The sequence below is a fragment of the Pygocentrus nattereri genome, chromosome 29, assembly GCF_015220715.1.
Source record: "Pygocentrus nattereri isolate fPygNat1 chromosome 29, fPygNat1.pri, whole genome shotgun sequence".
Taxonomy (NCBI): domain Eukaryota; kingdom Metazoa; phylum Chordata; class Actinopteri; order Characiformes; family Serrasalmidae; genus Pygocentrus; species Pygocentrus nattereri.
This window is the reverse complement of record NC_051239.1, coordinates 8,227,899-8,252,712: the sequence shown is the minus strand read 5'-3', so window position 1 is coordinate 8,252,712 and position 24,814 is coordinate 8,227,899. Positions and strand designations below refer to the sequence as shown.

At 40.8% G+C, this 24,814-nt stretch overlaps 1 protein-coding gene across 3 annotated transcripts; it reads right to left on the bottom strand.

Annotated features, from left to right (window-relative positions):
• Positions 1 to 698: 698 nt before the first annotated feature.
• LOC108440677 (E3 ubiquitin/ISG15 ligase TRIM25-like) lies at positions 699 to 23,358 on the bottom strand. Of its 3 annotated transcripts, XM_017719685.2 has the most exons (7): positions 18,296 to 18,345; positions 9,872 to 10,494; positions 5,843 to 5,938; positions 4,674 to 4,907; positions 4,382 to 4,538; positions 4,120 to 4,179; positions 699 to 4,005 (listed from the first exon to the last, which is right to left on the bottom strand). In XM_017719685.2, exons 2-7 carry the CDS (start codon positions 10,481 to 10,483, stop codon positions 3,512 to 3,514), a joined length of 1,653 nt encoding a protein of 550 aa, XP_017575174.2. In that variant the 5' UTR covers positions 10,484 to 10,494; positions 18,296 to 18,345; the 3' UTR covers positions 699 to 3,511. The 3 variants fall into 3 exon arrangements, with proteins under 3 accessions (XP_017575174.2, XP_037392000.1, XP_017575173.1); XM_037536103.1 differs by lacking the exons at positions 699 to 4,005; positions 4,120 to 4,179; positions 4,382 to 4,538; positions 4,674 to 4,907; positions 5,843 to 5,938 and adding exons at positions 18,550 to 18,703; positions 18,877 to 19,110; positions 19,252 to 19,347; positions 22,700 to 23,358 and having other exon boundaries at positions 10,436 to 10,494; positions 18,296 to 18,346; XM_017719684.2 differs by lacking the exons at positions 699 to 4,005; positions 4,120 to 4,179; positions 4,382 to 4,538; ... (1 more) ...; positions 5,843 to 5,938; positions 9,872 to 10,494 and adding exons at positions 13,362 to 15,554; positions 18,550 to 18,703; positions 18,877 to 19,110; positions 19,252 to 19,347; positions 22,700 to 23,358 and having other exon boundaries at positions 18,296 to 18,346.
• Positions 23,359 to 24,814: the final 1,456 nt, after the last annotated feature.

Sequence of the window (24,814 nt, the reverse complement as noted above, 5' to 3'; positions counted from 1 at the left end):
ACACTACAGGGTCTTGTTTATAAATGTACCCTCTTCTGTTTTATCATGGTTACTGTTCATACTGACACAGTCTGACTTTTTTAAGCCAATGTTCAGAATAAAAGCAGTCTGTCATGCCTGGTTTTTCCACCTAAGTAACTCTGCCGTGGCTTGTAGATTTTTTCCAGTTTTTTCAGACAACGCCATACATCTTTACGTGTTAACGTCACATGCACAGACTCAAAAGGAGGTTCCAGTTTGCTAATTAGATCTCTAATGCAAAATCAACATTATACTGATAAAGATATAATGACAAAAGTAGATCATTGATTCACATCCTCAGAAGATGGGTCCTTCACCAAGTTTAGACTGAGTTCTCACGATCATCAGATTCATCCACTTGAGGTAGGGGTCCGAAGCATAGCCCATGTTAAAAATTCTTCACTTTGTTTGCAATTACACATTTCCACCAAAACCAGGTCGCCAAATCCCCAAAACTTACATGGGGGCACTTTTATTGTTTAGTTCCCAATAAATTAGAATTTACGCTTTTCCCCTCTATTTTCGTTTTCATAAACATGACATGAGTTATGCATAAAGGCAGGGAAATTCAAGTAGGTGGACCAATTAGCTGACAAAAGGAGAAGTTTTAAAGGTAAATATCATTATACCTTTTAAAAGTTTTAATTTGTTCCAAATGAAGGCTTACAGGCCTTAGATGTGGAAAATATGTGCATTTTTTATTGAATATTGTAATCTTTTATAACTTTCCAAAATCAATGCAGTTGAATCGACACCTTCAGATCACGGCATCACAATGTATCAGTGCATTTCATAGTACAGCATAAAGGAATTTCACTACAAGCATCTGTCTTAAATATGTTTTCATTAAATTGAGAATGAAAGAGTATGATGCAGGTTGGTGAAATGTCAATGACACATCGCATTTACTGGCTTTAATTAGAGAATACTTAATTACATACACATCTGATTATATCCAGATCTCATTCATATATATAAATAACACACACACACGCACAGTCATGTGAAAAAATTAGGACACCCCATAAATAGTCAGCTCTTTAATAAGAAATGTTTACATATCAATGTCCAATGTTGTTTTACTCATGAAACAAAACATATGAACAAAAATGCATATTATAATGGAGGAAAAAGTTAGGACACCCTACCTTCTAATAACTAGTGTTGCCCCCTTTGGCTGAAATAACTTCAGTGAGTCGCTTCTTGTAGCCATATCTGACGTCGATCTGAAGATTTGCCCTGCTCCTCAACGCAGAATTCTTTCTGCTGTGAGATGTTTGAGGGGTTTCTTGCATGTACAGCCCGTTTTAAGTCACTCCACAGCATCTCAGTGGGATTAAGATCCGGACTTTGACTTGGCCATTCCAGGACTCACTGTTTCTTAGTTTTCAGCCAGTCCTTGGTGGATTTGCTGGTATGTTTTGGGTCATTGTCATGTTGCAGGGTCCAGTTCCGCTTCAGCTTTGTTTTTTTACAGATGCTCTCACCTGTTCCTCAAGCACTCTCTGATACACAGTAGAATTCATGGTGGATTCTATGATGCTGGCCAGGTCCTGCTGCAGCAAAGCATCCCCAAACCATGACACTTCCACCTCCATGCTTCACAGTTGGTATGAAGTTCTTTTCTTGGAATGCTGTATTTGGTCTACACCAAAGATGTCTTCTGTTCTGATGTCCAAATAATTAAATTTTAGACTCATCTGTCCAAAGAACATTATTCCAGAAGTCCTGGTCTTTGTCTGCGTTCTCTCTGGCAAACTTCAGTCTGGCCTTAATGTTCTCTTAGAGAGCAGAGGTCTCCTCTTTGCACACCTCCCATGAAAATTAAACTTGTGTAGTTTCTTTCTGATTGTTGAGTCTTGCACTTTCACATCGACAGTAACAGGCTCTGCTGGAGGTCCTGTGGTGAAATTTTAGGATTTTTTGTGACTTCTTTTAGCGTCATATGGTCTGCTCTGGGGGTGAACTTGCTTGGACGGCCAGACCTGGTCATGGTCTCAGTGAATGTCCTCCACTTGTAAACAATTTTCCAGATGGCGGAGCCCCCTTTACCAGACTCATAAGCAGCCACAATCTTCCTTCTGAGGGTCTCAGACAGCTCTTTGGATCTCACCATGGTGCTCACTCTCACTTTAACAGTCAGGCACACACCAAACTAATTTTCTGAGGTTTAAACAGAGCAAGCCTCATTTAAAATGCTGAGTAACGATGTTCTGATCATGTGCACCTGATGTGATACACCTGTGTGTGATCTTAACTATTTTAAGTGGGACAATATGTAGGGGTGTCCTAAATTATGCCTCACCAGAAATTGCATACTTTTAAAATTACATTTTACAGAAAATTGTAAAAAGGCCTTTCTTAATTTTTAATTGTTTAGTCATATTACTTGGATCCCACAGTATTGTTAAAATTGATATTAAATATCCACATGTCCAAATATGTTAAATATACAGGATTTCATAGGGTGTCCTAATTTTTTCACATGACTATGTACATATATATATATATGCATGTATGTATGTATGTGTGTGTGTGTGTGTGTGTGTGTGTGTGTGTGTGTGTATGTGTATATTTTTGTTTGTTTGTTTGTGTAAAGTCTCATCAGACCTATCTGAGAACTGTGTGGATGTGGTCCTAATATTTGAATGAACATTCTCAATTGAAGTCCTGCAGTTCAACACTCCAGGGCTGCTACACCACTGAAGCAGAACTAAACAAAGCAGGCAGACATGGACACTGTATTTACAGGTGCTGACTCTCCCTCTCTGCCCTCTCACTGAAGGCGTTATCCAGATTTTACAGAGCAAAGGTTCTTATTCACTTTACTGCTGGATGAGCATCCCGGGAATACACACACATGCTGTTATGGCGGGTGGGTTGGATAACATACAGAGGGGCTGAGCTAGTTTCATAGCTCAGTCATACTCGCTAGGTTAGCTTTCGCTTGGTTGTTAGATTTCACTCTCAACATTTCTCTCACTCAAACAGTGTGTGAGAGAGAGTGGGAAATGGTTTTGTTAAAGCCGTGTGGACAGGACCTCATCCGTCTTCTGACTGCGTACCCACATAAGCGTTACCCCATCGTTAAAGATATAGTAAGCAATATTAATCCAGGGCACTTTTTCTCTGTTAAAAATGGCAATAATCACTGTATTCTCACAGTTTAATATTGATTCAATGTATTATTAAGACCACCTAGTTGAATTGAATGTGGAGAATCTGTTATTTATTGGACACTATAGTCATCATAAGGCATACGTTGTATATACTGGGTTCCGACAAGAGCAAGATTAACCTAACCTAATTATTAAGGTTCCTTATTAAGGAGCTTTAGCTGAAATGCATGAAAATGACTTACAGTGCAGTGTTAGGTTTAGATGTTGTGTGGATGTGGGACACATACAGAATCAACCAGACGATGTCCCACATAACATAATTCAATTGATGTAAATGCACTACAGTTACACCCCAGTCCCCTTCTTTCATTTCAGTCAAAGTTACAAATCTGAAGTGAATTACCCCGACCCCAAAGCCCAAAACCAGGATAGAGGGGCTCGGTGAATGTGGTCTGGATTCTATGAATGAGGGTCATTGTGTCAGAAACATTGTAGAAGGCCAGAGTCCCTGCCCTGTGGTCCAAATACACGCCAACCTTGTGGGAGCAGCAATTGTAATATGTGCAGGTCAAACACCAGGACTGATCACTTCCTCCAAATCTATTTATGTTACACTCTTTTCTATCGATGCCTTTGTATGCTACTGCTATATTAGCTTCATAATTTCTTCTCCACTCAGCCTCCCAGTAACAACGTCCAGACAAACCTTCTCTGCACAGAACCTGTCCGCAAAGACGGAATCTTTCTGGATGATCCGGATGGTCCTGGAGCTCTTTAGTGTTGCAGAGCATCACCTTCTTGTTCTCCTCAGATAGCCTGAGGTACCAGCAGACTGTGTTTGGGTCCAGTGTGAGATCACAGGCATCTATCGAAGAGAAAATTTTAAATTTGCAATTTCGTGCAGTATCGAACTTTGTTTACCCTATGACTTATCACTGTGTGATCATTGTGCGTATTTGGAAATCACTGTATAACTCACATAGTAAGAACTCCTCTCGGGTCTTGGGATCAGGAACCAGGACAGTCTGGATTTTAGTCACTGTGTAAAAAACAAAGACATGAAAGCAACAGCTAGTTTACGTATATACAGTAGAGTACATACACACACTGTGCAGTAGCCAGAGTCCAGACTGCCACATCATTGAATGCGCTGCATTTATTGTGTAGCCTAGAGGACAAAAGCTGGGCTGAACACAATGACCAAACAAAACCTATACTCTTGTTTGAATCTTTCCGCTTACCTCTGGATATTTTTTTCACTTCTTTCTCATATGTATCTTCTATTCTGTCCTTCATTTCAGCCATCGCTTTTCTTATATCCTCAAATGAGAAGTGTGGGTCAACATTAATGCTGGGTAAGTCTGTAGTCCCTCTATGGGAGGAAAGAGCCTGGAAACTCTATTGAAAGATAGAATACATGAATAGATTACAAACAGCTTTCAAGAACTCAAGGGAACTCCAGAGTAGATCCATTAGAGATCACTTTGTGAGGGACGCTCCTTCTGTAGATGAGGAGAGAGTCAGTGATGTTACCTGGAGGAAATGGATGTGGTCCTCTGAGTGTGAAAGCTGCTCCAGCTCAGCGTCTCTCCTCCTCAGATCAGCAATCTCCTGCTCCAGCTTCTTCAGGAGGTCTTCAGCCTGACTCAGTTCAGTCTTCTCCTGAGCTCTGATCAGCTCTTTCACCTCAGAGCGTCTCCTCTCAATGGACTCAATCAGTTCAGTAAAGATCTTCTCACTGTCCTCCACTGCTGCCTGTGCAGAGCGCTGTTAGGAGACACACAGACAGGAGGGGCTTCATCTGAAGCTGCTGTTTCACTCAGCTCTTAGAGTCTTTAAAATAGAGGTGCACATAGAACCAGGAAAGGTACATGAAGCAATGTTATTGAAGAACTACTTCTGGTTCCCTAAAGCACTTTTCAATACATGTCAAGAAGAACCAATTATGGTTCCATAAAGAACTCAATTGTTCTTTCAGAGGGTCTTTTTAGATCCCTAAATGAGTTCTACAAGAACCAAAACCATAAGGTTCTTCAGATTTAGACTTTTTAACTTCGTTCACTTCAAAAGCTCAAGCTACCAAAATTAGCTAGCTTGATAGCAAAACAGACAGCTAACAAGATTTCTAGTGTGAGCTCGCTAATTAGGTAGCTAGTTAGGACACTGGGCCTCATTCAGGAACCGTTCTTAAGGAGAAATTATTTCTTCAACCCATTTACGCAGTTTTCATGAAGATTTTGACGTTATCAGTGTTTTCTTATTTGGAATTTGCTTTTAGGTGAGAACAGAATCTACACACACTCAAGAGCACAAAGATGTGAACAATTCTGCCCCCAACTGCTCCCCGGGTGCTGCGGATTGGGCTGCCCACCGCTCTGGGCAAGTGTGCTCACTGCCCCCTGGTGTGTGTGTGTGCTCACTTCACGGATGGGTTAAAAGCAGAGGTGAAATTTCCCTGTTGTGGGACTAATAAGGGTCTCTTAATCAAAAGAGCCGGCAACTATTTTTTATATTTTAGTATATATATATATATATATATATATATATATATATATATATATATATATATTTTTTTTTTTTTTTTTTTTTTTTCTATTGCAAAAGAGCATTTCACGTCAGACAAATGTTATATTACTGTTTTTATGCCAAAGCCAAGAGCCATTTTTTTATGTTTTTGTATCTGTTCTGGTCAGTGTACTTACCCTAAGAGTGTCCAAAGCCTGTCTCAGTTCATGCAGCTTCTTCTCTCTCTGCTGGATTCCCTGTTGCAATTCCTTCTGAATTCCTACCAACTGTGTCTGTAGAAAAAAAATCATATTCATATTTTGTCTCTTATAAAATTGACAATGAACATTTGGTTTCTCATTAATCCACTATAGTTTTAAACTATTTCTTGCTTCAAAACACAAAGGAAATTGACCTAATTTGGATTTTGATCACAATCTTCTCTAAACATTCTGTCCTCCATCAAGTCAAGGAGAACTCCCCACAACAAACCTGCAGTGAGAACAGGCCTGGAAATAAATTTGTCAGAATTATTATGCATAATATACACTGTATTGCCAAAAGTTTTCACTCACCTATCCAAATCATTGAATTCTGGTGTTCCAATCACTTCCATGGCCACAGGTGTATAAAGCCAAGCCCCTAGGCCTGCAGACTGCTTCTACAGACGTTAGTGAAAGAATGGGTCGCTCTCAGGAGCTCAGTGAATTCCAGCGTGGTACCGTGATCGGACGCCACCTGTGCAGCAAGTCCAGTCGTGAAAATTTCCTCGCTACTAAATATTCCACATTCAACTGTCAGTGGGATTATAACAAAGTGGAAGCGAATGGGAATGACAGCGACTCGAAGTGGTCGGCCACATAAAATGACAGAGCGGTCAGCGGATGCTGAGGGGCATAGTGTGCAGAGGTCGCCGACTTTCTGCAGAGTCAATCACTACAGACCTCCAAACTTCATGTGGCCTTCAGATCAGCTCAAGAACAGCATAGAGAGCTTCATGGAATAGATTTCTATGGCTGAGCAGCTGCATCCAAGCCTTACATCACCAAGCGCGATGCAAAGCGTGGAATGCAGTGGTGTAAAGCGCCGCCACTGGATTCTAGAGCAGTGGAGACGTGTACTCTGGAGTGACCAATCACACTTTTCCGTCTGGCAATCCGATGGATGAGTCTGGGTTTGGTGGTTGCCAGGAGACGGTACTTGTCTGACTGCATTGTGCCAAGTGTAAAGTTTGGTGGAGGGGGGATTATGGTGTGGGGTTGTTTTTCAGGAGTTGGGCTCGGCCCCTTAGTTCCAGTAAAAGGAACTCTTAAAGCTTCAGCATCAAGAGATTTTGGACAATTTCATGCTCTCAACTTTGTGGGAACAGTTTGGGGACGGCCCCTTCCTGTTCCAACATGACTGAGCACCTGTGCACAAAGCAGGTCCATAAAGACATGGATGAGTGAGTTTGGTGTGGAAGAACTTGACTGTCCTGCACAGAGTCCTGACCTCAACCCGATAAAACACCTTTGGGATGAATTAGAGCGGAGACTGTGAGCCAGGCCTTCTCATCCAACATCAGTTCTGGAAGAACGGTCAAAAATTCCCATAAACACACTCCTAAACCTTGTGGAAAGCCTTCCCAGAAGAGTTGAAGCTGTTATAACTGCAAAGGGTGGGCCGACATCATATTAAACCCTATGGATTAAGGATGGGATGTCACTCAAGTTCATATGCGTGTGAAGGCAGACGAGCGAATACTTTTGGCAATATAGTGTACAATAAAAAGAATTCTATATAGACATGGTAATACTGTATTTTGTGTGATCTTTTGTAGATGATTAAGAAACTCAACAGATTATCAGTAACACATCAACAACATATCAGTAAAGTAGCAGTAGTGAAGCATCTGAATACACTAAATATGTTGTAGATGTTCTGTTGATACATTACTTACACTGAGTAGATGTATATTAATATGTTACGTTAATTACCCAAAGCCTAACCCTCACCTAGCCCTAATCCTAACCCTATGTATATATACAGTGGGTTGCAAAAGTATTCATACCCCTTGAACTTTTCCATATTTTGTCACATTACAACCACAAACATAAATATATTTCACTGGAATTTAATGTGAAAGACCAACACAAAGTGGTATACAATTGTGAAGTGGAAAGAAAATTATACATGAATCAAAACATTTTTTACAAATAAAAAACTAATAAGTGCGACGTGCAAAAGTATTCAGCCCCCTTTTCCCTGAGTGCAACCAATTGCATTCAGAAGTTGCCTGATGACTGCTAATGACTCAAAAGGGTCCACCTGTGTGTAATCTAATCTCAGTACAAATACAGCTGCTCCGTGACGGCCTCAGATGTTGGTTAAGAGAATATTGGGGAGCAAACAGCATCATGAAGTCCAAAGAACACACCAGACAGGTTAGGAATATGGTTTTGGAGAAGTTTAAAGCAGGCTTAGGTTATAAAAAGATTTCCCAAGCTTTGAACATCTCACGGAGCACTGTTCAATCCATCATCCGGAAATGGAAAGAGTATGGCACCACAGTAAACCTGCCAAGACAAGGCCGTCCACCTAAACTTACAGGCCGAACAAGGAGATCACTGATCAGAGAGGCAGCCAAGAGGCCCATGGTGACTCTGGATGAAATGCAGAGAGCCACAGCTCAGGTGGGGGAAACTGTCCACAGGACAACAATTAGTCGTGCACTACACAAATGTGGTCTTTATGGAAGAGTGGCAAGGAGAAAGCCATTGTTAAAAGAAAACCATAAGAAGTCCCGTTTGCAGTTTGCCAGAAGTCATGTTGAGGACACAGCAAACATGTGGAAGAAGGTGCTTTGGTCAGACGAGACCAAAATAGAACTTTTTGGCCACAATGCAAAACGCTATGCGTGGCGGAGAAATAACACTGCACATCACTCTGAAAACACCATCCCCACTGTCAAATATGGTGGTGGCAGCATCATGCTCTGGGGGTGCTTCTCTTCAGCAGGGACCGGGAAGTTGGTCAAAGTTGATGGGAAGATGGATGGAGCCAAATACAGGGCAATCTTGGAAGAAAACCCGTTGGAGTCAGCAAAAGATTTGAGACTGGGGCGGAGGTTCACCTTCCAGCAGGACAACGACCCTAAACATAAAGCCAGAGCTACAATGGAGTGGTTTAAAAAAAAAGAATATTCATGTGTTAGAATGGCCCAGTCAGAGTCCAGACCTAAACCCAATTGAGAATTTGTGGCAAGATCTCAAAACTGCTGTTCACAAACGCTCTCCATCCAATCTGACTGAGCTTGAGCTGTTTTGCAAGGAGGAATGGGCAAGAATTTCAGTCACTAGATGTGCAAAGCTGGTGGAGACATACCCTAAAAGACTTGCAGCTGTAATTGCAGCAAAAGGTGGCTCCACAAAGTATTGACTCAGGGGGGCTGAATACTTTTGCACGTTGCACTTATTAGTTTTTTATTTGTAAAAAATGTTTTGATTCATGTATAATTTTCTTTCCACTTCACAATTGTATACCACTTTGTGTTGGTCTTTCACATTAAATTCCAGTGAAATATATTTATGTTTGTGGTTGTAATGTGACAAAATATGGAAAAGTTCAAGGGGTATGAATACTTTTGCAACCCACTGTATATATATATATATATATATATATATATATATATATATATATACACAGTATATGTGTGTATATAGATATATAGATATAGTAATATATTACTTCTGTCAGAACAAAACCTTGTATCTCCAAAAATAGTAACTTTACAGGAGAAGGAAAAAACATACTCAACTTTTAATGCAAGTCAATGGAACCAGACATTTTTTCCAAGTCATTTTGTGCTGTTTCTTTTGGTCCAATCATCATTAAAATTTGCACACAATATAAAGGACAAGAGACATTTTTCAATTATGACATTTATTTTAAATTAAATTATTACATAAGTCTCAACTGTCTTAGCTCTACGTACTATAATATGAAAAATTAACCTTCAACAGTGCAGATAACCGGAGTGTTTTAGCTCAGCTCAGTCATCCTAGACTGATGCTGTTTGCTAAAAGTTTAAAGTCCAGTTGGTGTGGCTTTCATGATTCATCTGCTGTGCTCACGGTCTGATAGGCAAATGAGTCAGGACCATTGAACAATAATCATTTTAATGGAGTTAATGCTCTATAGAAATATAGTATATATTTAAATCATATAGTAAATATAGAAGTTCCTACCCGTTTCTCGGTTCTTTCTGCCGAGGCTGAGACTGTATCATGGCCTTTGTGTTCATCCATCGTACACAAGTAACACAGAAATGTCTGGTCAGTGCGGCAAAAAATCTCCAGCAGTTTATCGTGTTGAGAGCAGATCTTCTCCTGCAGATTCATGGAGGCTTCAACCAGTTTGTGCTTTTTGTAGGCAGGAGATTCATAATGAGGCTGAATATGAGCTTCACAAAAGGAGAGCAGACACACCAGACAGGACTTAACAGCTTTGGGTTTTGATCCAGTGCAGACGTCACACTCCACATCTCCAGATCCAGCAGGAGATCCAGCAGCAGAATCAGCAGGAGACCAAGGAGGAGGAGTAGCTCGGAACCTCGTCTTCCTCAGACCCTCAGCTAGTTCAGCCAGCATGGTGTTCTTGTTGAGAACAGGCCTTGGAGTGAAGCTGTGTCTGCACTGGGGGCAGTTGTAGGTCCCCCTCTGATCATCCTCAGCCCAGCAGCCTTCAATACAGACCAGACAGTAGCTGTGTCCACAGGGAATAGTCACTGGATCCTTCAGTAGATCCAGACAGATCGGACAGTTGAAAGAGTCCTGAGATGTGAGGAGGGCGTCTGCCATTTTACTGCACTCTGAATGTGAACAGACGGAGCAGAAAGAGGAGGAGAGAGAGGGAGAGAGGAACAGAGAGAGACACTATAAGTGTGCTCTCTCTGAGGGAGGGGCTTAGGCTAGGATTACTCAGCATGACAGACATTGCAAAAATGTGACTTTTACAGCTGTCAGAGCACAGACATGTGATTTGAACCCCAGTGCAGATGTGGTCCTGGATTGGATACACATCCTACATGTGGTCATGTGATCATAATACTACAGTTTTTTTACATTACAGTTTCAGGTGTCTTTACACTCATCTTGTGTTTGTTATTTCATTTCATACGTAAAGTCAGATCCTCTGATTATGTGTGTGTGCTCTGTTGAGAGCTTCACTTGAGGGAGCTAATGTATACAATGCCAATGGTATGAACTTTTCCAGATGTTCCCTTATATGAACGTATGGATGTGTGTGTCTCTAACCATGTTATGTATGCGTTAAGTATGTGGGTACATTCAGCATATAAGCAGAGTCAGCTTTTACAAAGAGAGAGATCCCACATTGGCCTCTGGGATTCCCACAGGGCTACAGCACTATCTTGTTCATTTGAAATAAAGTTGTTCATGTGTAAATCCAGGTAGTGTCTACAGAGCTTTCGTCTCCACACCTACACAACTGAGAATAAACAACAAGCTCACTGTGCATGTGCATACCCCTGTTAACTATCACTTAACCCCAGTTCCACTTCGTTTCCTTGCTGACCTCCTCTCTGTCCTCGCAAACACGAGTCTGTGTGAAACATAGGCAGTACAAATACTCGCTTGCTGAAGGAAGAGTGAGGCACCACACAGAACCCCCTCAAACACTTGTACATACACAGTTGGCATGCTAGGTAGCTAACTGATTACAGCAAAGGCTACATTTAGCTCACAAGCAGACTGCTCTGCTTTCAGGAGAACACAAGATAACATTGGTTTATGCTAGTTAGAGTTGACTTTGGTCTTACTGATCACCGTCGGTGAGCACAGGCAATGATAGTGTTCAAACGTGACGATCGAGCAGAGAAACCATGTCAAAAATTAAGTCAAAAAATGATTTAAGAATGTGATTTGAGGCAGGTGTGTAATGATTTAGACATGCAGTTTGCACAATGCTAACAGATCGCTGTAACTTTCCATTACATGTTAGCTACATTAGCCTCATAGCTCCAGTGCACACTTTGAACTGTTACGATCCTGTCTGGAAGGCTCTGATTGGGTACAGCAGGGGGCGCTCCAGTTGCATATGAGGGCTTTTTCAGTGGTCGCACCTGTGTCGTCAGAGTCCACCTGACCAGAACAACCCCCTGAGGATTTGGTTGTGATGCTGTTTGTATGAGTTTGTCTAAAGACTTGTAAACCGTTCTCTTTGTGAGGGGGTGAACACCTAATGTTCTTTCATAGATTTCATATAAATTGTAATTTTGTTTTGTGTTAGGTGGGTTTAGTTGTCTTTTTGGTTTCCAGTTTGTTTTGGGCATTAGTTTCAAGTAAGTTACTTCCTAAGGTTTTTTTTTTTCTTCAATAAGATCACAAATGCACTTACCAGTTTAAAGCTAGACTAACAGGCTAAGTACTTTTTTCTACAAGATGATGCCATTAACTTGCACAAAAGTGAGTAAAAGTACAAAAAAATAATGGTAGGTAAAATACAATAAAAAATTACAGCACAAAGAAGACATATTTACTATTTTTCCTAGTCAAATTTACCAATGCAATACACTCCAAAAAATGTGGCATGGGCAATGTAAGACTGGGAGGTTTGTGGAATTATCAAAAACACCTGTTTCCACACTTTCCACAGGTAAAAAGTACGAGTCAAGGTTTAACACTGCAAAAAACATGTGAGCAAACAGTCCACCAGTTTAAGAACAATGTTTCTTAATACTCGATTGCAAGAGTTTCACCATCTATAGTCCAGAACATTATAAAAAAGATTCAAAGAATCCGGAGAGATTGTGCACAAAGGGCAAAGCTGAAAAGCATTATTGAATGCCCCTGCCCTTTGACCCCTCAGATGGCACTTCATTAAAAACTGACATGCTTCTGTAATGAATATACCTCCCATGGGCTCTAGAAAACTTTGCAAGCCTTGCTGCATCTACAAATGCAAGTTAAGACTCTGCTTCGCAAAGCAGAACCCCTGTATCAATAACAGACAGAAACGCTGCCAACTTCTCTGGGCTAAAGCTCATCTGAGATGGACTGACGCAAAGTTTTGTGTGCTGTGGTCAGATGAGTCTACTTTTCAAACTGTTTCTGAAAAAAATGAACATTGTGCTCTCCAAGCCAATGAGGAAAAGGACCATCCTGACCCCCCAAAAACAATCATCATTAAAAACAATCAAAATCATCATTAAACGTCACATTTTTTAAAAATTGGGTTTGTAAAATATGTGATGCTTCTTTTTGACTCCTCTATGCTAAAATGGACCATTTAATATCTAGTAACTATCATACATTGTACATATTGTATACATACTGGTATGAGAAACCAATAATCAAACAACTCCTCAGAAGCTTAGAGTTATTACTAGTTATCTTTTTTTTTTTATTTAAACCTCTTTTCAGTAGTTCTGGTGTAAATACTTGCTTCTACTTCTCTCTAGTTACAGTGTTTATTACAGTCCAGGACTGATTACTCTGAGAAAACCTTCTGGAGAAAAAAGGCTTAAGGGTTTCGTGTGTGTGTGTGTGTGTGTGTGTGTGTGTGTGTGTGTGTGTGTGTGTGTGTGTGTGTGTGTGTGTGTTGAACAGAATATCTGCATCTGTGTGACTTTGAATTTTCAGAGATGTGTGTTTATGAGATGAAGTTTGAATGAAATTTATTTACATGCACATTTCAAGAAAATACATTTTGCTCAGGTTTGAGATCTTGAAGTACATTTAAATAAGGAATGATTAAATTCAAAGTTAACAACAGTTTGCCAGACCAATAAACAGCAATTATGTTACACAAGCTAATGTTTGATGATGTACAATTACAGTGTAATTAACATACACCTAGATAATATTTAAGAAATCCTAAGAATAAATGGAAAAGTCAGTATACAGGAAGACACAATTAAGTGAAGATTTATACTGAACACACAACGATAATCAGTGACACGAAAAAACTACTTTCCACGTAATACAAGTTCAGCAGTGATATAACTGAAGTACAGTTCCATAACACCTTCCCTTTAAGCCCTAAAGAGACACAGTACATGCTTTAAAGTCAACGTGAATCGGAAAAGTGCATTTTTCTTCTTTAACGTGACAGAATTCCAGAGAACTTATAGAGAGGAAAATGAACGCTCTGTCTTCCGAGTTTCTCAAACCCGTTTCCCTTATGATTTCTCTGATTTTCTTTATCCTGTATCATAGTCACTCTGCATCTGTAAAACAGCTCATCACAAAACCATTTTTAATATAAAACAATATTTTAAGAGGTTTAACTTAGGAATTTTGGAATTTAGGAATTTCACTGGTGTTATCAGGACTCTTATTTTACATCTTAAGACATATTTTCAGCTCTATTAAACTGCTTCTTTTGGTCGAGGCTCATCAGAGAGGAAGCATCTCAAGGCCTGAGGTATTTAATCATTTTATTAAAATTTTGTTTATCAGGCAGCACAAAGCTTCTATGCGTCACTGGTGTTTTGTGCTTTAATGGCTGGGTATTTTTTTCTGTCAAAATAATGACAGAAATCATTTTTATTACTGATTTTAAGGTCACCTGACCAAGAATAAGTCAGCCAATTTACAAAATCCTCAGTTTTGACCAGAATCTCTCTGCAGTCACAGTCGCTGGTGTATATTCATATAAAACCAGTGACTGTTAAATATGTTTAGAATTAATCCTTCCTGCATATATGATAATAGGAGATGTTAGACATATTAAGATTATTTAGTTTTGGGATTGTTATGACCTCCTCTGTCTAGGAGAACACTTAAGGCTGTACATAAAAGCCAACGCCATCCAACTGCCAGGCCAAGACACCACCAACTACAAATGTTTGACCAATTATCAGCATTTATTTCTTTTAACTTGAACAAGTTAAAGGCACAATCTTAGAAAAGCCAGTAAGTCTAGGGTTAAATTGGTGAAATGCAGACGAGCTTACAAAAAAAAAACCCTTCAGGGGGTGAGATGAGGCCAAAACAAACTAAAGACAACTGAACTAATCTAACTTAAAACAAAATTCTACTTATGAAACTACGTCCCTGTACCGAACCAGAAAACAAACAAACAAACAAATAAATAAAACAAGGCACTCGCCCCCTTACTTAGAAAAAGAGAATTTAGGCAAATTTATACAACAATAACACAAGTTCACAAAAAAGTTCAGGTGCTTGGTCTGGTCAGGTAGAGGCTGATGGCACAGATGTGACTTCTGGAATAGCCCTCTCCTCCTTCTGCAGTGGTACAACGGCCCTCACGTAACTGGAGCACCCCCTGCTGTATCCAATCAGACCCCCCAGACACCAGTCCTAGGGGAAAAGTGAGGCATCTAAACTCATCTCTTCAAAACTCGCTCATATGACTAACAGCGATCACAAATTTGAACAGAACTCTTCTTTGCCTTCATCCCAAAGCCGGCATAGAGGGGCTGAGTGAATGTGGTGTGGACTCTGTGGAGGAGGGTCATTGTGTCAGAGACGCTGTAGAAGGACAGAATTCCGGCGCTGTGATCCACATACACTCCTATTCTGGAGGAGCATGGGTGTACACCGAGACTCTTCGTACCTTGATGTTCTCTGAAATACAAGTTGGAGTCAAAGCACTCCAGACTGCACGAACTATAAATGGACCCAAACACGAATTTACTTCCTTGGGTCTTCCAACTGTCTTTATATGACACAGCTATAGAAACTTGCCCACTTATCTCAACTTCCCAGTAACAGTGTCCAGACAGAGGCTCAGCGCAAAGAACCTGGCACCAGTTCTCTGGATATCTTGTTGTAGGCCCATGATAATTGAACTGATTATCTCCAGTCAAATTCACTTGCCTGTTCCGTTCACACAGATAAAGATTTTTGTGCATCGTATCGGGATTTAGTGTGAGCTGACAGAAACCTGATGAGAGAAAAAAAAAAGACAAGACTTAACACATTTGGGCAAATACCAAAATATCCACATGTGCGCTGCGACATCGTGGTTATTTATTCCTATCAATCAAGGTTTCTTACCGAATCCTGTTGTCGTACTGTGACCTATAGTCAAATTTACCCTAAATTTGCAATGTTGGTAAGCAGCTGTGTATTGTAATTCTATTTTGGCTGGAAAACCAAGAACTATGTCCAAGAACAGTGGATACATCTTACCATACAGCAACATGATATTGGTGTAACACTGGATGCTATAAACCCAATCCTAAAGAAGTTGGGACACTACGTGAAATGCAAATAAAAACAGAAAGCAGTGAAAAGGAAATTTTGTTTGACCTGTATGTTTTCTTATAATGTGAAACAAGTGAGCTGAAGTCCCGTTTTGAATGTCCAGAAATGAGATGTTTTAAGGTACGGCATCATGTGCCCACCAGGTGGCTTTCCCTGTTTCCAGCAGTGGAAAGGCTTCTTCAGAACTATCCAGCTGTGAAGATGTATTTCATTCAAGAAAGAGACGACAACTGGGTCAACTTTGCACAATTTCTTGCAGTTCCTGCAGGACTTCAGTCTTATGAACATCTCTGGAGCAATGAAATGATGTTTTAAATACAGTGCCGTCTGAGGGGTCGAAGGTCATGGGCATTCTTTGTGTTTTTCGTTTCGGCCTTTCCCTAAAGGCACAGAGATTTCTCTGGATTCAGTGAATTTTTTTATGTAACTTTGAACTGTACAGGGCGAAATACCTAAAATCCTTGCAATCCCTGGCTGTTGAACACTATTTTTAAACAGCCAGATGCTCTTTTATACCCAAGCATGATGCCTCCTGGACGCCTCCCTGTGGGGGTTTACCAGCCTACTGGGACGAGACCCTGAGGTCATCCTAGGACCACTGGAGGGATTATATCTACAAGTTGTCCTGGGAGCAGCTCAGGTACCCCGGAATGAGCTGGACAAAGTTGTGGGGGGCAGGGTCGTCTGGGATTCTCTGCTTTCCCTACTGCTACCATGATCCTGTCTGGATCAAGCGGTTTAAAATGAAGGATGTTGGGTTTGTAGTTTATCATTTGAGCCCAAATATATAAGCAATACCTCCAAACCTGCATTTTATTGCTAGAAACATGCTAACCCTACAAACCCTGCTGAGAAAGTAGTGTTGTCACCAAGACACATTTAGTGTCCAAGTTTTGCTTCTTTAGTTTAGAACTGCAACTGTTGGCTAATGGTGCTAACAAACACAAGGTGCCAACATTCACCAGAACCATTTCCACAAAATCAAGCCAAAGTCTTCATATACTTGCTTCAAATTATGCCAACACATTATTACATGATTTTAAAATGGCATGGATAGACATCAACGAATTTCAGATAGCATAGGAACTACATTATCATTCACATAACGTCCCGTTTTTCGAACTCTGGGATCCTGGAGTGCAGGGGCATATTCTAAAACAGAGGTCACTAATAGGTGGACCACGGCCCAAGTCCAGACCCAGACGCTGTCCTGTGCAGACATAGGCCTATAACAAACTATGGAGAATTATTTAATTTTGACGGGGTGGTCCTATTTTCATCAGCGTAACTTTTCTAGCCTTTAAGGTAGCTTTAGCAGCCCAAGAGACTCACAGGCCAATCGCATACATTATAAATATCACACGTGAAGCTACTCAGCCAATCAGACCTGGGCATTACAATAGGCATTGAGACTGGAGTGAGTGAAGCACACACAGATTAGGGAGGAGGAGAGAAACAGCAGTCAGAGAAGAAATTGAGACGGATTACTTTACATGTTTTCTCTAAAAAGAGAAAAACAAATATCGGTGAAATACGACTGAACTGTACTTTATTTGACTTGACATTCAGTTCTTGACTAGTTCAGATGTTGATATAACTACTACTTCAGTAAACAGCATATGGCGCTGAATCATGATGCAAGTTAGACATGATGTTCTGGACCTTTCCTTGAGGAAATTTTCTTTGACTGGAACACTGGACACAGATACGGACACGAATATACGTTACCACTGATTTCCTTCTAACACAGACACGTGCAAACTGTGGCCTTTAGCAATGAATCACAAACTAACAAGAGGGACATTCAGTAAAGTTACTGGGTGAAATCTCTGTGGTGGTGAATGTGGTGATCATTTTTCACCTGACAAATACAAGGAGGTCTCCAGTGGGATATTCTAAAATCTACAGTTGTACCAGGTCCATTTTACTGATGACACCTCACAGAAGTGAATCCGAAATATCCATTGTTTACTTTTTCTCCGACTTTGTTGTGCTCACTTACTGCCATGCTGTATGTTGATAAGAGGTGGGATCTTAAGAGTCATAGGCCGGCCCAGCATCTAATCATTTCTTAATATGTATATTCAAGCTCAAGCCTATACAGCTGACGGTCATGTGTGGTCCTCAAATACGCAATTGGACACTACTGACCACTTAGCTCAGGGGTCCGCAACATGCTTTTCTTTTACTGACCTGTGGCGATTATTTTTGCTGGCAGAAAGAATTCGGCCCAGAGACGGGCTGAGTATACTTTACTATCTGGGAATCAGTGTCAAAAGTAAATGGTCCTAACTGTATGCTGAAAGTGCTTAAAGGGGCATGCAGCATATCCCCCCAGCAATTAAGCAGGTCCTATGTGTTTGCCTGGAGGTGGGACTGTGACTGTATGAATGCAATGTATTCATTTCTGTTACTCACATTTCATGAATTCCTTTCTGGTCTTTGGCTCAGCAGCCCGGATAGTGTGAACTATTCAAGATAAAAACAAACATCATAAATTCTTACTCTGTTTCATTCATTCACTACCCCTCCTCTCCTCTAATTGCTTGCAATGTTAATGAAAGACTAAGAATGTCATGACAGTAACCTGCCATTAATTAAAACACCAGAAACCAATGATTCCTATAACAAACTTTAAAAAGTCATGAGGATGGAGGAGTTATTTATAATACCTTTAGATATTTTAACAATTTCCAATTTGCTGAACCAATTCAGTTGTTCCATTTCAGAGACGAGTTTCTTCACAAACTCTATAGAAAACTGGGGCTTGGTATTGATATTGTAGAATTTAGTAACTCCAGGAAGGGCAGGGAGAGACAGGTAATCCTGCAGAGACATAAAAAAAAACACACATAAAATACAAAGAGTAAGAAATACAAGAACCTTTAGAGCTCCAGCACACTTCAGCAAGCTTATAGCAGTTTTAATAGCAGCTGCATTAGAGAGCACTTTGTGAGGGACGCTCCTTCTGTAGATGAGGAGAGAGTCAGTGATGTTACCTGGAGGAAATGGATGTGATCCTCTGAGTGTGAAAGCTGCTCCAGCTCAGCGTCTCTCCTCCTCAGATCAGCAATCTCCTGCTCCAGCTTCTTCAGGAGGTCTTCAGCCTGACTCAGTTCAGTCTTCTCCTGAGCTCTGATCAGCTCTTTCACCTCAGAGCGTCTCCTCTCAATGGACTCAATCAGTTCAGTAAAGATCTTCTCACTGTCCTCCACTGCTGCCTGTGCAGAGCGCTGTTAGGAGACACACAGAGAGGAGGGGCTTCATCTGGAAACTGGCTGAACACTGGACTCTTCACTGGCTAATATGAGGAGAGCCAGCCTCAATTCTCAGTGGCTTCAGTGTTTAGTTAATGTTTTGGTCAGTCTACTCACCATGAGGTCTTCCATCACCTGTGTCAGCTCCCGCACATCCTTCTCCTTCTGCTGGATTATGCGCTTGCAGTCTTCTCGGTTTTGCCCTAACTGCCTCTAAACAAACAAACAATATATTTTAGTCATGCATGCGCAGTAGCAATGGAGTCAAGGCCATGCCTCATGGAACTGAGCTCTGTGAATCTTTTCCTCTTCACAGTAAAACAGGGGTGGGAAATATGACAATGTTAATCATTAATGAGACCTCATGTTACAGCACAGTACGCCTTTCCGAGCAAATGTTGGATATCGTCCGTACTTAAAGACCACTGACCAACTGCATGTTTCATCACAGAGAGAGCGACGGTCGAAACAGTCCAGGGTCAAAACCATACAGAGATCAAAGATCAGACAGTACAAAGACCAGCGAGAAAACACAGGGCTTAAACACAGGGACACCACGAGGGTTAACCACACACAGGTGGTAACGAAGGGAAGGAATCAAAACAAAGAAAGCACATGGACTAGACCAAAACAAAAACACGTACGTCAACCTATATGATCTGCAAATTCATCTCCGTGTCATGAGGGACTCAAGAACTACACTTTCATCTCTTCTGATTATCAAGCCACAACAATTTCTATTTTCATGAAAGGTGCTTTGGTGGCTGAGCTCGTTTCTCATGTGAGGCAAAGTCTGTAAACAGTGTGTGCACAATGACACAATGTCACACAAATCAGTACACCCTCACTCACAGTCCGAGCGCATCACTTACTAAGTTCTATAATACAAAGAAAACTAAATCTGGATGAAAATTATTGGACCTTGTTCACGGTGAAAGTTTTTTCTTAAATGTGTTCATGATAAAGGTCCCAAGAAAAAGTCGATGTCAGATTCTTGTCGTGTGCTTAAGCTGCAGGATTGTTCGCAGCTTTGTGCTCTTGAGTGTGTGTAGATTCTGTTCTTACCTAAGAATAAATCCCAAATAATAAAACACTGATACAGTCAGAATCTTTCTGAAAACTGCATAAGTGGGTTTGAAGAAGAAATCTCTTCTTAAGAACGGTTTCTGAATGAGCTCCAGTGTTATCAACTGCCTGAAGTGAATGGGCAAGACTACACTGTAGAAAAAGGTTTAGGAAATTTATGGTGATACTGTTAAACAGCAACAGTAAATGGAAAAATGCTAATTTTTGGAAATAGTAAACTGTAAATGGCAATACAAACCAATCCTGTGACTCAAAAGTATGTATTTATACATATATACACTGCTCAAAAAAATAAAGGGAACACCTAAACAACACAATATAACTCCAAGTAAATCAAACATCTGTGAAATCAAACTGTCCACTTAGGAAGCAACACTGACTGACAATCAATTTCACTGCTGTTGTGCAAATGGAACAGACAACAGGTGGAAATCATTGGCAGTTAGCAAGACACACTCAATAAAGGAGTGGTTCTGCAGGTGGGGACCACAGACCACTTCTCAGTACCTTTCTGCTTTCTGGCTGATGTTTTGGTCACTTTTGAATGTTGGTGGTGCTTTCACACTCGTGGTAGCATGAGACGGACCCTACAACCCACACAAGTGGCTCAGGTAGTGCAGCTCATCCAGGATGGCACATCAATGCGAGCTGTGGCAAGAAGGTTTGCTGTGTCTGTCAGCGTAGTGTCCAGAGGCTGGAGGCGCTACCAGGAGACAGGCCAGTACACCAGGAGATGTGGAGGAGGCCGTAGGAGGGCAACAACCCAGCAGCAGGACCGCCATCTCCTCCTTTGTGCAAGGAGGAACAGGAGGAGCTGCCAGAGCCCTGCAAAATGACCTCCAGCAGGCCACAAATGTGCATGTGTCTGCACAAACTGTTAGAAACCGACTCCATGAGGATGGTATGAGGGCCTGACGTCCACAGATGGGGGTTGTGCTCACAGCCCAACACCGTGCAGGACGCTTGGCATTTGCCAGAGAACACCAGGATTGGCAAATTCACCACTGGCGCTCTGTGCTCTTCACAGATGAAAGCAGGTTCACACTGAGCACATGTGACAGACGTGACAGAGTCTGGAGACGCCGTGGAGAGCGATCTGCTGCCTGCAACATCCTTCAGCATGACCGGTTTGGCAGTGGGTCAGTAATGGTGTGGGGTGCCATTTCTTTGTAGACCCACACAGCCCTCCATGTGCTAGCCAGAGGTAGCCTGACTGCCATTAGGTACTGAGATGAGATCCTCAGACCCCTTGTGAGACCATATGCTGGTGCGGTTGGCCCTGGGTTCCTCCTAATGCAGGACAATGCTGGACCTCATGTGGCTGGAGTGCGTCAGCAGTTCCTGCAAGATGAAGGCATTGAAGCTATGGACTGGCCCACCCGTTCCCCAGACCTGAATCCGATTGAGCACATCTGGGACATCATGTCTCGCTTCTTCCACCAACGCCACGTTGCACCACAGACTGTCCAGGAGTTGGCGGATGCTTTAGTCCAGGTCTGGGAGGAGATCCCTCAGGAGACCATCCGCCACCTCATCAGGAACATGCCCAGGTGTTGTAGGGAGGTCATACAGGCACGTGGAGGCCACACACAATACTGAGCCTCGTTTTGACTTGTTTTAAGGACATCACATCAAAGTTGGATCAGCCTGTCGTGTGTTTTTCCACTTTAATTTTGTGTGTGACTCCAAATCCAGGCCTCCATTGGTTAATAAGTTTGATTTCCATTGATGATTTTTGTGTGATTTTGTTGTCAGCACATTCAACTTTGTACAGAACAAAGTATTCAATGAGAATATTTAATTCATTCAGATCTAGGATGAGTTATTTGAGTGTTCCCTTTATTTTTTGAGCAGTGTATATATATATGTATGTATGTATATATATGATTAAAATCTTGATTCTAAAGAAAGATTTGTTAGTTAAATAATGAAATACTACTGCGAAATGCCGTTATATAGTGGATACAGAATAACTCTGGCAGCTGGAGTTAAACATCACCTCATCGAATCACAGGTATCAACTTACACCAATTGCATAGTACACCAAACTATTTTATTGAGATAAAAAAGGAAACTATGATCCATGTACGGCATATTTAGGAGAATTTCCACAAAGCTCAACATTACTTCCCATATGGGGAAGAAATACATGGACAGGTATTTTTATATAAATGAAACGCATTTTAAATACACTGCAATCTTGTGTATTTGAAATACACTTTGAGGGTCTTACTGTTTGTGTACATGGTTAACTCAAAGTACAACACAAAACATGAGATATGATAACAAATACAAATAAATGTATTTTTAACATTACAAGTAAGTTTTTACATATACTAGATGGAAAGAGATAGTTATGAGCAAAAGTTTAATTTGTCTAATTTTTAAAAACATGAAAAACAAGTGAGCCCCTTTTTAAAGACTGATGTATTTATAGCTAACAAACCATCTTGGTTTGAAGGAGCATGGTTGAAGTTACCTGTTTCTCAGTTTTCTCTGCTGCAGCTGACACTGTCTTATGACCACTGTGTTCATCCAGTGAGCACAGAAGACATATACACTTTTGATCAGTGCGACAGAAAACCTCTAGAAGCTTATCATGAAGAGAGCAGATCTTGTCCTGCAGATTCATGGAGGCTTCAACCAGTTTGTGTTTCTTAAACGCAGGAGATTCATAGTGAGGCTGAATATGAGCTTCACAGTAAGAAGCCAGACACACCAGACAGGATTTAACAGCTCTGAGTTTTGTTCCACTGCAGACATCACACTCCACATCTCCAGATCCAGCAAGAGATCCAGCAGGGGAATCAGCAGGAGATCCAGGAGGAGCTTGAAACTTCATCGTCTTTATTTTTTCCACCATTTCAGCAATGAGGTTGTTCTTATTGAGAACAGGCCTTGGAGTGAAGCTGTGTCTGCACTGGGGGCAGCTGTAGACCCCCCTCTGATCATCCTCATCCCAGCAGTCCTCAATACAGTCCAGACAGAAATTGTGTCCACAGGGAATAGTCACTGGATCCTTCAGTAGATCCAGACAGATCGGACAGCTAAAAGAATCCCGAGCTGTTAGGAAAGCTTCTGCCATTTTGCTGAGATGGATCACAAAGTAATGTAACAGACCGAGAAGAGGAAGAGAGAGAGGAAGAGAGAGAGAGAGAGTTTACTCTCGTTTCTCCAGAACTGCTCTGTCAGAGGGAGGGGCTAACTCACACACACAGAGAGAGAGAGAGAGAGAGAGAGAGAGAGACTTTACTTTCGTTTTTTATAGTAAATGAGTTTGGGCTGGTTTATGTTTATGAACAGACGCCTACAGATCAACATAGTAAAGGAGCTCATCTGTGATCCTGAGTTTAAAGTCAGTTTTTATTCAACTTAAACTTGGAACTAAGTTGTAAATAAATCTGAAACTGAAACTTTGCTTGTGTGTAAAAAGTGATTTCAGAGCCACTCGGTTCTCCCTGATGGAACCTGTTTACCTTCAGTGTTTTGTGCTTCTGATCATTTTAATAGACGTCAGCGTCACTAATTAATGACGTTCTATTAAAAGACTGGTTTACCAAGAGAGACGCTGGAGGACTTTCACCTGAAATGAGTTCATGAAGCCAGTCTGGTTATAAAAATGATAACAGGACCAGATCAGAGCCAGAATTACTCTTTTAGTACTTTTACTTGATACTTAAGTACATTTGAAGGTAAATACTTTAGTACTTTTACTCAAGTGGAGGTCTAAAGGGAGATGATTGGGTGCTAGAGTGTGATGATTGGTGAGCGGAGCATCTCATTGGCTGTTTGCGCTCACTGACGTCATGGATGTGCCGGAGATGCCATTTAAATCTATAACTGAGTGTGGTCATCTGCTCATGTTAATTTATCTTATAATTGATAGTAAGTTAATAAGTTTCAGGACAGTAACTGTGAGGACAGCCAAGTATTGTTCTCAGCCGTTCTGCTAAGCATTGAGCTAACAGCTAACAAAGCTAAAAAAAAAACAAACAAAAAAAAAAAAACCAAGGTGAAACAAGTTAATGGCAGCTTTACTGCCAATACTGTAAATAATGCAGTATAGCACTGAAATTTTACTGCTGTAAATGTATAGCACTAAAATCTTATTTTATTGAAATTTTGAAATTTATTACAATTTTGTTTTAGATGAGATCTCAGAGTGTAGGCCTAGTTCATGAGTACATCTCTATTTGGTTCACAGTAAAATACTGGCAACATACAAAAAAAACATGCTTGCTAGTTTACTATACTTTCTGTACTCTTGAGCTATAAAGTGTACATACATAGTAAATTATCAAGTGTGGTTTTTGTATGTTGCCAGTATTTTACTGTGAACCAACTAGAGGAGACATGTACTCTGGTATGAACTAGGCCTGCTGTTAAAAGAAACAGGACTTCACTTAATATGCTACTATGGATAACAATACATGAAAGGCAGAGGGAACCGTTTACTATCTAGGACCATGAGGTCATTTGTGTAATGCTAACTGGCCCATAGCTTTCATTTCAGCACACTTTATAAATTCATTTTGCTTAGATTAGTGAATAAAGCATCTTCAGATACACAGGGAAAATGAAGGAAAAACTCTTG